Source organism: Nilaparvata lugens, chromosome X (genome assembly GCF_014356525.2).
Source record: "Nilaparvata lugens isolate BPH chromosome X, ASM1435652v1, whole genome shotgun sequence".
Classification (NCBI taxonomy): Eukaryota; Metazoa; Arthropoda; class Insecta; order Hemiptera; family Delphacidae; genus Nilaparvata; species Nilaparvata lugens.
In genome coordinates, this window is record NC_052518.1 from 87,462,774 (window position 1) to 87,477,255 (window position 14,482).

The 14,482-nt window shown below is 30.5% G+C and overlaps 1 protein-coding gene across 3 annotated transcripts in view; it reads right to left on the minus strand.

Annotated features, from left to right (window-relative positions):
* LOC111064557 overlaps nucleotides 1-14,482 on the minus strand; it is a 595,337-nt gene that overhangs the window by 105,389 nt on the left and 475,466 nt on the right. For all 3 annotated transcript variants that reach the window (XM_039441820.1, XM_039441821.1, XM_039441819.1), the window contains exon 29: nucleotides 5,129-5,198. In XM_039441820.1, the coding sequence (XP_039297754.1) occupies nucleotides 5,129-5,198 (70 nt within the window). The remainder of the gene's footprint in view (nucleotides 1-5,128; nucleotides 5,199-14,482) is intronic.

Here is a 14,482-nt window from a genome sequence, read left to right on the forward strand (position 1 = left end):
GGTTGAGGGAGGAGACTCAGTCTCCGAAAATTTCCCCATTTCTAATGTAAGAGTTTTTAAGTGTTTTCAATCTATTTATATCCTGTGTCTCCTGTTTTAATTTATATTACAAACTTAAAAGTGTCTTCTGTTATATATATATATATATATTATATATATATATATATATATATATATATACATACATACATACATATATACATATATATATATATATATATATATATATATATATATATATATAGCACATAACAGAAGACACTTTAAAGTTTTCAGAAACTGAGTTTCTTTCCTCAACCGAGCAGTGAGTGTGGGTAGCCTACAGTTTGAAATCAAATGGTCGTGACCACAGAGTATGCACGGAGAGTCAATTGTAGACGGATGGAGAGAGAAAGGGTACAGATTCTGGGGACATTATAGGGTATTCAGGGGGCGGTTACAAACGGGATATTTAAGATTAAAGTTTAGAATTTTTAGTAATGTAAAGTTTAGTAATTTTTTACTTCTAATGTAAGTTTTTAAGTGTTTTCAATCTATTTATGTCTTGTGTCTCTTGTATTATTATTCATTTATTCATTTATTCATTTATTCATTTATTCATTTATTCATTTATTCATTTATTCATTTTTCATTTATTCATTATTCATTTATTCATTTATTCATTTATTCATTTATCATTATTCATTTATTCATTTATTCATTTATTCATTTATTCATTTATTCATTTATTCATTATTCATTTATTCATTTATTCATTTATTCATTTATTCATTTATTCATTTATTCATTATTCATTTATTCATTTATTCATTATTCATTTATTCATTCATTTATTCATTTATTCATTTATTTCATTTATTCATTTATTCTTTATTCATTTATTCATTTATTCATTTATTCATTTATTCATTTTTCATTTATTCATTTATATTCATTTATTCATTTATTCTTTATTCATTTATTCATTTATTCATTTATTCATTTATTCATTTATTCATTTATTCATTTATTCATTTATTCATTTATTCATTTATTCATTATTCATTTATTCATTTATTCATTTATTCATTTATTCATTTATTCATTTATTCATTTATTCATTTATTCATTTATTCATTTATTCATTTATCATTTATTCATTTATTCATTTATTCATTTTCATTTATTCATTTATTCATTTATTTCATTTATTCATTTATTCATTTATTCATTTATTCATTTATCATTTATTCATTTTTCATTTATTCATTTATTCATTTATTCATTTATTATTCATTTATTCATTTATTCATTTATTCATTTATTCATTTATTCATTTATATTCATTTATTCATTTATTCATTTATTCATTTATTCATTTATTCATTTATTCATTTATTCATTATTCATTATTCATTTATTCATTATTCATTTATTCATTTATTCATTTATCTTTATTCATTTATTCATTTTCATTTATTCATTATTCATTTATTCATTCATTTATTCATTTATCATTTATTCATTTATCATTTATTCATTTATCATTATTCATTATTCATTTATTCATTTATTCATTTATTCATTTATTCATTATTCATTTATTCATTTATTCATTTATTCATTTATTCATTTATTCATTTATTCATTATTCATTATTCATTTATTCATTTATTCATTTATTCATTATTCATTTATTCATTTATTCATTTATTCATTTATTCATTTATTATTTATTCATTTATTATTATTCATTTATTCATTTATTCATTTATTCATTTATTCATTTATTCATTTATTCATTTATTCATTTATTCATTTATTCATTATTCATTTATTCATTTATTCATTTATTCATTTATTCATTTATTCATTTATTCATTTATTCATTCATTCATTCATTCATTCATTTATTCATTTATTCATTTATTCATTTATTCATTATTCATTTATTCATTTATCATTATTCATTTATCATTTATCATTTATTCATTATTCATTTATTCATTTATTCATTTATTCATTTATTCATTTATTCATATTCATTTATCATTATTCATTTATTCATTTATTCATTTATCATTTATTTATTCATTTATTCATTATCATTATTCATTTATTCATTTTTCATTTATTCATTCATTTATTCATTTATTCCTTTTTCCATTTATTCATTTATATTTATTCATTTATTCCTTTTTCATTTATTCATTCATTTATTCATTAATTCATTTATTCATTTATTCATTATTCATTTATTCATTTATTCATTTATTCATTTATTCATTTATTCATTTATTCATTTATTCATTTATTCATTTATTCATTTATTCATTTATTCATTTATTCTTTATTCATTTATTCATTTATTCATTTATTCATTTATCATTTATTCATTTATTCATTTATTCATTTATTCCTTTTTCCATTTATTCATTTATTCATTTATTCCTTTTTCATTTATTCATTTATTCATTTATTCCTTTTTCATTTATTCATTTATTCATTTATTCATTAATTCATTTATTCATTTATTCATTTATTCATTTATTCATTTATTCATTTATTCATTTATTCATTTATTCATTTATTCATTTATTCATTTATTCATTTATTATTTATTCATTATTCATTTATTCATTTATTCATTTATTCATTTATTCATTTATTTTCATTTATTCATTCATTTATTCATTTATTCATTTATTCATTATTCATTTATTCATTATTCATTCATTCATTTATTCATTATTATTTATTCATTTATTCATTTATTCATTTATTCATTTATCATTTATTCATTTATTCATTTATTCATTTATTCATTTATTCATTTATTCATTTATTCATTTATTCATTTATTCATTTATTCATTTATTCATTTATTCATTTATTCATTATTCATTTATTCATTTATTCTTATCATTTATTCATTTATTCATTTATTCATTTATTCATTTATTATTTATTCATTTATTCATTTATTCATTTATTCATTTATTCATTTATTCATTTATTCATTTATTCATTTATTCATTTATTCATTATTCATTTATCATTTATTCATTATTCATTTATTCATTTATTCATTTATTCATTTATACATTTATTCATTTATTCATTTATACATTTATTCATTTATTCCTTTATTCATTTATTCATTTATTATTTATTCATTTATTCATTTATTCATTTATTCATTATTCATTTATTCATTTATTCATTTATTCATTTATTCATTATCATTTATTCATTATACATTTATTCATTTATTCATTTATTCATTTATTCATTTATTCATTTATTCATTTAAAAAATCTGTTATATTTTATTAAGCAAGAAATAAATTTTTTTATAATTTTATAATTAGTTTTCATAATTAAGATGAAATATTTTGTTAATTAATTATCAATTCTACATTATTAAAAGACGATCTGGCAGCAGAGCAAAGCGAGAAAGAGATATGTCCGCTTTGTTGAATAATGGACAAGGATAGCAATACCATTGCTAATCAAACACTGCCATTATAACGTGGACTTGACTATAGTAGAGAGAAATAATTTTCCACAGTTTTACGCTCGAATTACATAAACAATATCCTTGCACAACCCTATTCATTCTGAAAATTAATGGATTATAATATTCTAAAAGTGAATCAAATGATATCATTTATAAATGGGGTTATAATTGATCGAGCGTTAGCGATTTCTCACTTTCGATTTACTGAAGGCCTAAGTCGTTACCGTCTGTTTGTATGTTCTTCAATAACTTTAGAAAAAATTGATCAATCAGCTCCAAATTTTGAAAACGTATTCTTCGTAACATGAGCAGTGAAACACTCATTATAGACAACAGAAAGCTGTCCGCTTTAGTACGGAAACATCGCCACCGCTGTATCCATACTTTTCTCTGCTCCGCATATCCCTCCAAGTCTGATACTATTTCGTATGGTCTATATAGTGGGATCCACGATGTAATGGCAGTGTAACAATTATAACTAGCAATAATTGTATTGCTATCATTCAACAAACTTCAGATAGTGCTATCTCTTTATCGCTTTTCTCTGTTGCCAGATCGTCTTTTAACAATGAAAAATTCATACTTAATAACCATATATTTTATCTTAATTATGAAAACTCATGAAAAAAATTGGAAAATATAATTTCTTGCTCAATAAAATAGAATTGATTATTTATTATTAATAACTGAAAATCCAAATTAAATGCTGTCTATTCTCCCCGAAGACTTCTGCTACTGCAAATATTGACAGCAGGGTAAATAGCTACTAGATGTTAGTAGATGGAAACTCGATGAGCGCTACTATTCAAAAATTATTTGTCAGCCCTGGAAACGAACCCAGTACCTCCTAATTGCCGTTCAGGAATGCTTACCCTTACAACAATCTGACAATCTCTGGTTAGCAGCGCTCATTTCATACGAAGCGATAGCGGCCAGCCAGTTTACAGATGAATTAATAATTAACATAATTATAGTTTTTGAATAGTAGCGCTCATCGAATTTCCATCTAGCTGTTTACCCTCTTATCTATATTTTGCAGTAGCAGAAGTCGTCGGGTTGGATTACAGCATTCCATTTGGATTTTCGTTTAGTAATTATTATTGATTCATTAGTATTTGAATAATTGTAACATCTCAATAATTTCCATAATTGATTATTTAAAACGAGAATGAACAGTTAATATTACACCAATAAACCTGTATTAGCTACCGTTAGTGGGAATTTTATGTATTTAAATGTTAGTGGGAATTAAAATGTATCAGCTAGAGTTAATGAGAAGGATATTTTGAATATTCTTTCCGAAGAATGGACATTGATATGTCCAAAGCTCCGCCAATTTATGTAGATGCATAAAAATATTATCTATAGTTATCACAAATTGCTTTATTCATATCATATACAGTTCAATAATAATTTTCTTAGTCTATATTATGTAAATTCATCTAATTTTTTCTGTATTGTAAGCTATTGTATATAAGTGGATAAGCCAGTATATATTGTTGTAATCTACAAGAATAAAGTACTCAATCAATTAATCTATAGAAAGCATTGACAAGACAGAGGATCTTTCCCCACTGCCATTTTAACGTGGACCTCACTATAGTATATTGAGAAGAAGAGAAGTGCTTACATTTGATTATTCTCGGTGAACACACGTTCCACAACTGTATCCCTCTCATTTTTCAGTGTCAACTCCCCACCTGCAAGAGAATTATTTTATTCGAGATGAATAATTGTAATTCATAAAATAATGAAATAATAGGATGAAATAAGTTGCTCTCCATCCAAAGAAATTACAGGGTTGACAAATCGTTCAACATTCTCAAATTTCAATTTAACGTCAGAATTGGATGTAGATTATCATCCCCTATATCCCAGTATTGCTAAAAAGAGTTGACCCGGTTGAACAGAAGCCGGTTAAATTTTTACCATGATAAATTTTACGAGAACCATCCAGAGATGGCGTTTTTGAAAAGATGGCTTCTCTGATTGGTTCTCGTGGAATTAATCACGACTAAAATTAAACCGTATTTTGTGCAGCCGGAACTTAGTTTGAAGAAAAAATAAAGGTAGAAAGAAATTCAACTATTTTTATGAAATTGGAAACATTGCGAAAATTTGTTTTTCTATTGAATTTCACACCTCTCAGAATCATGGGGCGTCGTTATGTGTAACACTTTTATATAAAAATATCTGCTTTCTATTGGTATCTGAATCAATTTCATCCTACCTATAGTTATTTTTTAGATTATGTTTGTCAATGTCGAGACATTTCGAGCAGAAAAAATAAAATTTTTGACCTGTGTGAATTTTTTTCAGAAAGATAAGTGGGTGGTGAAATTCAAATTTAAAATATAATTATTATTAAAGGAAAATCCTAAATAAATGCTGCTAATCACCCCGAAGACCTCCGCTACTGCAGACATTGACAACAGGGCTAACAGCTAGATGGAAATTCGATGAGAACTACTATCCAAAAATTAGTTGCCAGCCCGGGAACCCGGTACCTCCCAATTGCTAGTCAGGAATGCTTACCCTTACACCAAACCGACAATCTCTGGATAGCAGCGCTCATTATATACGAAGCCACAGCGGCCAACCAGTTACAGATGGAATTAAATAGAGAATGCATTTATTCAAATGCTGATTAATAGGCCTATATAATTATTATTTAACAAAAATCCCAAATAAATGCTGCAAATCACCCCGAAGACCTCTGCCACTGAGCTTCCGCTCTCTGGCAATCTGGCTTCCGCTCAAATCACAGCACTACTACTGCTCTGGTTCATGTCACCGACTCCATCCGTCTGGCTATGAATGATTTCAAGGCAACCATATTAGTTATGTTTGACCTCTCCAAAGCCTTTGATTGTGTTTATCATCCACTACTGCTGCTTAAACTAAAGGAAATAGGCTTCTCTGATCATTCTATGTCCTGGTTTGAATCTTACTTGGTTTCTAGACAGCAATGTATCATATACAATAACAGTTTTTCAGCCTGGAAACCTATTTCTAGAGGAGTACCACAAGGATCTATCTTAGGTCCTCTTCTGTTCTCATTATTTATCAACGATCTCAGTAAAGTATTCACTCATTGTAGCTTCCACCTGTTTGCGGATGATCTTCAGGTATATTACAGCTTTAAGCCAAATAATATTGATGTGGCTGTAGAGAATATCAACAGGGATGTGGCTGCGGTCAGTGATTACATCAGGAAGCATGGATTGTGTCTGAATGTGGTTAAGACAAAATCAATATTGATTTGTCATCCACAGATTTGGCGACAACTTGATGTTTCTGCTATCCCTAAAGTCATTGTGAATCATCACCAGCTTCCATACAGTACCTCTGTGGGTAATTTGGGTCTCATCATTGATAGATCATTAAAGTGGAATGAGCAGGTGCAGTCAGTTTGTAGGAAGGTTTTTGCTGGCGTTCAGAGTATGAAGAGGGTTGGCAACGGCATCCCACTGAATATGAAGCTCATGCTGGTGAAAACATCAATTTTCCCTCACTTCTCTTATGCTGATGTGGCATATGGTGATTTAAGTGTGGATCTTGCCACTAAGCTGCAAAGAGCTCAAAACTATTGTCTGAGATTTGTGAATGGCCTGAGGCGATTCGACCATGTTTCTTCTTTCTATGATCATGCTTCAGTCTTGAGGTTGAGTGTTTCAAGAGATTTCCATGTAATAATTTTGACAAATAAGGTTCTTTAAAATAAGCTGCCATCTTATATTTTTTGTAAATTTGTTCACCTAGCACAAATTAGCACGATGAGAACCCGGAATCATGCCACTTCTCTGGTTACATCACAACACAGGACAGTGATTTACAATAGATCATTTTTGGTGAAGGCAGTTAGATTGTGGAATGCATTGCCAGACAATATTAAGTTGTTGGGTGGTGGGGCTCGGTTCGCGCGTGCAGTTGTTGGTTGGCTGCACAAAGTAGGAGTGGCTGTGTTGGCTGTTGGGTGGCGGTTGGCTTGTTTGAGTCGGTAGACGGGGCTTCATCTTGCTTTCATTAAATTCATCAGTATCCTCATAGGATGCTCCCGAGTGTGAATGTTGAATGTATGGTGTGTGCTTGTCTTTCAAATTTCTATTATTTTCGCAGTTTTTTTCCTTGTCTATAAAACATTTTATTCTGCAAAACGTATTGCATTGCAATTCTGCATCTATCACAATTCTCAAAAATATGTATTGATTAGGTAGCTACATCTTATCCTCTTTCTTTTCAAAATTTTTCCTATTTGAAAATCTTCTTATTTGCTATCTGATTTTCCCCACTTTTCTTTATTCTCTTTCCCAGGTAATGAATACTGTTAGGCCTACACAGGTTCTTATTCCTCATATCCATATCCACTATTCATAAAATAAACAAATTTCATCTTTGATTCCAATTCTTACTGTATTAATTCTCTTTAGTAGCTTCATTGTCTTTCATTTTGTTTCAATTTATTTTTTGCTTTTTCTTTCAGCAGTGAAGTGATTGAGTTTATTGGAAAAGACTTATTTTCTATAATACTTTTATTATTCAATATTGATCTCTCATATTTATCACATTTTATTATCATTTTTTTTGTTATCTCTGCATATTTTGTATTTTATTGTTCGCTAACGACGTGTTTAAGTGGTAGAGTGAGAACTATTATTAAAAAAATATTTGGGATTTTCGTTAAATAATAATTATATATTAATTAGCATTTGAATAAATGCATTCTCTATTTAATTCCATATGTATAGATAAGGGTAAGCATTCCTGACTGGCAATTGGAAGGTACCGGGTTCGATTCCCGGGCTGGCAACTAATTTTTGGATAGTAGTTCTCATCGAATCTCCATCTAGCTGTTAACCCTGTTGTCAATGTCTGCAGTAGCAGAGGTCTTCGGGGTGATTTGCAGCATTTATTTGGGATTTTTGTTGAATAATAATTATATATTAATTAGCATTTGGATAATTGCATTCTCAATTTAATTTCATCTGTATCAAATTTAAAAAATACAAATTCAAGAGAACTGAATAAAGAATTATGAAACCAAGTAGATGACATATCTGAAAAAGCTAGGGAGTCTCTCAGAAATGATGAGAATTCTTTTTTTATTGTAAAAAGTAGTCGGAAGGGGGGGGATTTGGAAGGTCTGAAGGTTTTCCCGTAGCTTCCAGTGTAGAATGCAACAGATTTGTTGTTCAGTTTTCACAGCGATCTTATAGTTTGGCTGAGAATTGTTCACATTTGGGAAAACCTAAGATTTCCAATGAAAACTCAATTTCCCGGGTCGGCATTTGAATTTGGTTGAAATTCAGCTATGGCTATTGTAATGTAGCCGATTATTTGAACATAAATTTTCACAATTCGAGAGCATCCTTTGTTTAAAAATTAAAAGAGTCAACGACGGTGAAAATTCATGTCAAGTAAAATTGGTCTGGAAAATGTATGCCTCTTGGCAATCTGTTACGAGGACGGGACCTGGAACTATCTACAGCATATAATCGGGCCCGGCTCTACCCCTCTGTTCTGAGACACCTGGTTCAGTGAGTTGCTAATATTATGAATTCCATTATTATTTTATATTATTCATATTTTTTTATTGATGGCAACTCCTGTAATTATTCTCCTGTTTGTTTATAAAAGTTTTCTTGAAATTATTTTATTTGAGTTTCCAGTTTCATTTTGAGTTACAATTTCATTGAATCAATTTCTTAGTTCTCCAATATATAATCTGTTTTTGTTTATCCTTTTAAAATATAGTCCCTTTCTCATGAGTTATAGAGTTAGATCAATTTAACCTCTCGCAAGCCAAGCGATTCCCCCATTATAAATTGTTACCATATAATGTCTACGGTTGTTCTCAGAACCCTATAATACTAGCTCAATACTATACCTGATATAACCCCAATTACCAATAATTATTACCTCAATATATTCCAATATTTTAAATACCCCATTACATGGTATTGGGCGCCGTACTCATAAGAAAGAGCTTATACTGTACAAGATTCCCCTTCTAAAATATTTAATATAATTATTTATTCCAGGTTGTTTATCCAATTCATAGTATATGTATTATGTTCCCCATTCGTAGAGTTTTCAGGGTCATGATATTATTTTACAATGAACTAATGATTCTAATACTTCTTCAACTAATGATTTCGAAAGTTATCTACTAAATTTACCAATATCATTGCAGGAGAAAAATTTAGAATTTAGATTTTAATACTGAAATCCGTATTGTTGGAGCTTTGTCAGAAAGTAGGAATCCATATCCCTCAAAATGTCAACATAGAATATTTGAGATGTGCAGTGAATCTGGCAAAAAAGGTTAGCGTTTACACGAAGCACGATTCAGGGGCTAAAGAAGCTCTGAGTCAGTTGCTCAAAACAGGGAGAAAACAAGAAGAAGTTTACTACGATACAGTTACTCCGGATAGGCCAACAGATATTAAAACTAAAAATAAAATGGCTAGGAATGATAGCAGACCATGGAATATATGGTGGCTCAAAGGGTGAAGACTTCAACGAATGGTTGGAAATATTCACTAGAGCAGCCAAAATAAATGAATGAGACGAGGAAGACAAAATCGTGTATTTGCCCTAACCTTGTACCTAAAGAGAACAGCATTGACTATTTTCGATAATTCTGCGAGAAAGTATCCCAACTTGACTTTCGATGAAGCAGTAGGTCACCTAAAATTAAACTAGCGGACGCTGTTCACGAAGAGTCCACAAGGCAAGTTGGAGAATAGAGCCAAAGTACAGACAGAGTCATACACTGAATATTCAGCTGATATAATGAAGCTATGTCATAAACTAGAGTCAGGTCGTGCGATACGTGTTGAGAGGTTTAGATGTAGGTGCACTTCAGCACGTAGCTGAACAAGACATATTTTGTTTGACAAAATATGAAAGATCCCGCATCCTAATAGATGAGAGATTAGGTATTAACAGTGAAATCAAATTCGATGAGCTTGTTCAAAGAATCAGTGTAGAAACATTAGAAAGAAAATTAGACCATCTCAGTACCGTTGTAACAAATATAAGTGAAAGTGTAGGCCAGTTCCAGAATTGAAATTCTAGGAACAATTACGGAAACAAAAATCGAAGATTAGTTTCAAGTGAGCTGCATGAAAAAAATCTTCAAGGCCAATTCAATAGGAGTCCCAACGTTGATAGAAGTGACAGAGAAAGTGCCGAGTCAACACAGAAGAATTATGACAATAGCGGGATTCAATTCAACAGACAAACAGATCGAAGTAATGAGAGAAATAGAAATAGAAATAGGAATGACGGTAATGAAAATCGCAGGACTAGATTTTGCAAATATTGTAGACGTAATAACCACTGGACTGACGATTGTTTCTATTTGACAGAAACGCGAGAACAGGATCCCGAGCTTATATGAATCGGACTCAAACTTGGGATCCGGATCCGTTGTTAAGAAAATTGAAACACACGAGTATGAACTAACATCTCATCCAAATTCCCGTGATAATATCGATAATAACGAACCCACATTCAATATTTCTTCTATACGAGTAAAATAAGAACAAGACAGAGTAATTGAATTTAAAAAAAAAAAATCAAAACTATAAAAGTGATCGATTGAATTGCAGATGTAAAGAGAACAATGATGAATCCGAAAAGTTATGCTCAGAGACACAGATTCAGCATGAGTTGCAAATGAATGGATCATTGACTAATGAGCGGAGCCTCAGCACTTTCTGCCCATGGTAAATTGATCACCAATATCACCATCGATACAGGCTCAAATGTCAATATAGCTCGCAAAGGTGTATTCAATAATGATGAATTAAAGAAATTGGAAACATAAGTTACTGACATTATTTTATCAGCGGCTAATGGCTCCTTACATCCTATTCTAGGTTCGATTTCGAGCGAAATACAAATACTTGGAAAAAAATCAAGATTAACTTACTATTGACAAAACAAATACAATGTGATATCTTGTTAGGAAATTCGTTTTTATTAGATTATAGTGCGCAAATAGACTTTGATGGTAGAACAATTTCAATGAATGATAATAGTTGTATAAATTGATTTAAATATGGTCGAAGACTGGATTTGTTCGTTGAATAAAATACGAAATTCTCATGGAAGAAGTCTTAGAAAAGAATCTGGTGTGGTACACTCACACAACTTTCCTTGCTCATTGAACTGTTAGCACCATTCTTAAACGAGGATAATCTAGGGGAATAACATAATGACGATTGGCGGCAACATATTTGAAACTACGATCAGACTTCTGTATATGTGTATATATAATTGTTTTCAGAGTACTTTTTCCTTTGTGTAAATTTTGAAATTCGATGATTTTTTTTAAAGTCGTCAAAACAGCTGTTCTACAGATGAAATATCTTGACTATGTGTTCTACCTACCTACCTCATGCACGAGAAGGAGGTTACAAAGTCCATTTCTCAAGGATGGGGTGGACCCCCCATTAGTTTCCCAGGAAGGAGACCCATGTCAGTTGATAGATCTGATAAATAACTATACAGGATATGAATTTGAGAAAAATTGGTCAAGTCATTTTTGAGAAAATCGTGAAAAACATGGTTTTTTAGTGATTATCCGCCATTTTTCCCAAGAATATTACGGAGCTCCTGCAATTTTCCCAGAAATGAGACTCATGTCAGTTGATAGAGCTTATGAATAGCATATCCATGGTATAAATTTGAAGGGAATCGTTAAAGCCGTTTTCGAGAAAACCGTGAAAAACATGGCCGCCATTCTTTCTGCCATTTTGAATTCAATTTTATTGAATTTCTTATTGGTGGATCCTCATGATATAAGGACCTTAAGTTTAAAATTTCAAGTCAATAGGTTGATTAGGAATGGAGTTATCGTGTTCACAGACATACACACATACACACACACACACACACACACACACACACACACACACACACACACACACACACACACACACACAGACCAACACCCAAAAATCATGTTTTTGGACTCAAGGGACCTTGAAACGTATGGAAACTTGAAATTAGGGTACCTTAATTTTTTTTTGGAAAGCAATACTTTCCTTATCTATAGTAATAGGGCAAGGAAAGTAAAAAGTAGTAGATAGTTCAGAAAATGTAGTTAAATGCGCTTTTGAAACTATAATACCAGCCTAAAGAGATGTCAATGTGAAAATGATTCTGACCAATCAAGTGAATAGAGTATTTTCTTTCACCCCTAATGAATCATTAATACAGAACAAAAAATTGCATGTGCTTTGGGACAGAAAAGATTGTGAAATTGGAGAGATCAAAGAAATAAGAATTTTCAATACAGGAGAACAAGACGTAAGACTGCTTTGTCAATCTGTAATTGGAGAAATAGAGGGAGAAGTGAGTGGCCAGGAAGAAACTTTATTATCTGTTGATTCTGTCTTATTTGATGATGGAGGTTCTGGAATGATAGACAATGATAAAGACCTCACGTCAGAACAAGAATTAAGAGCAAAACAGCACATCAGCAAATACAAACATCTTTTTTCAACTAACGAAATTGATTTTGAAGAGGCAAAATTACAGGAATACAAATTAAAATTAACAGATTACACGCCCATTGCTAAGTCACCTTACAGATTACCTGTGGCACAGAGAGCGGAAATTGATAGACAAATTGAACTGTTGATAAAAGCTGGTATCGTTGTTGAAACGCAAAGCTACTATTCATCTCCTGCATTCCTAGTCACAAAAAAAGATGGTAGACTTAGATTAGTCGTAGATTACAAATCTGTGAATGAGGAAATATTACCTGATAAGTATCCTCCACCCCTTATTCAAACAATTTTATCTCTTGATTCTCTTGAAAACTCTGAGTTCTATTCCACCCTTGACATCAGGCAAGCATTTTTCCAACAACCACTACACGAAGATTGCAGAAAATATGTAGCCTTTGCAACTCATAAGGGTTTATATACATTGACAAGACTGCCCTTTGGCCTTAGAGCATCCCCAAATGCATTTCAAGAGCAATCTACCAAGTATTCAATGATTTATTGTATAGAGGAGTTTTGATCTACTTCGATGATATCATGAGTTATGGAGAATCATTTGATAAGCAATATCAACAGCTTGAAAAACTTTTAAAAGGTTACAAGACGTAGGCTTGAAGTTGAATCCAGCTAAATGACATTTCTTCTATCGAAAAATCAAAGTACTTGGTCATAACGTTTCGAAAGAGGGAATACAGCCAAAATCTGAAAACTTAGAAGCTATTGAACAGTATCCTATTCCAAAAACTGTAGAAGATATAAGAGCATTCTTAGATCTCAGTGGTTTCTATAGAGAATTCATTCATAACTATGCCACTATCGCGAAACCGTTGACAAACCTGATATCGAAAGATAATAAGAGTAAAGCATCAATAACATGGGAAGAAGATCAGCAGAAAGCGTTCGCGGAAATAAAGAGCAAACTTTTGTCACAACCTGTACTTCAGCACTTTTGTAATGATAAAGAGGTGGTATTATATTGCGATGCTTCACGAGTGGGAATTGGAGGTGCGATTTCGCAGCCAGATGATGAAGGAAAATTACATCCGGTAGCTTTTGTTTCTAGAAAACTAACTTGAAATGAGGAAAATTGGGCAGTCCGAGAAATTGAGTTGCTATCAATCGTGTATTGTGTTAATTATTTCCGACAATATTTGATAGCACGATTATTCACGATCTACACAGACCATGCTAGCCTTCAATTTTATAAAACATGGAGAAATCCAAGTAATAGAGTGAGTAAATTATTAATGAAACTAACAGAGTTCACATTTGATTTGAAATATAAACCAGGAGCTCAAATGCATGTCCCGGACGCTCTCAGTAGATATCCTCTTCAAAAAAATATAAGTGATCTGACAAATGATGAGAATTTCAATATTTTACATATACAAGAGTCTAACATTAAATCATTAGAAAAGGACGATGAAAACATAAGAAAAATATATGACGCGATAGAAAATCCA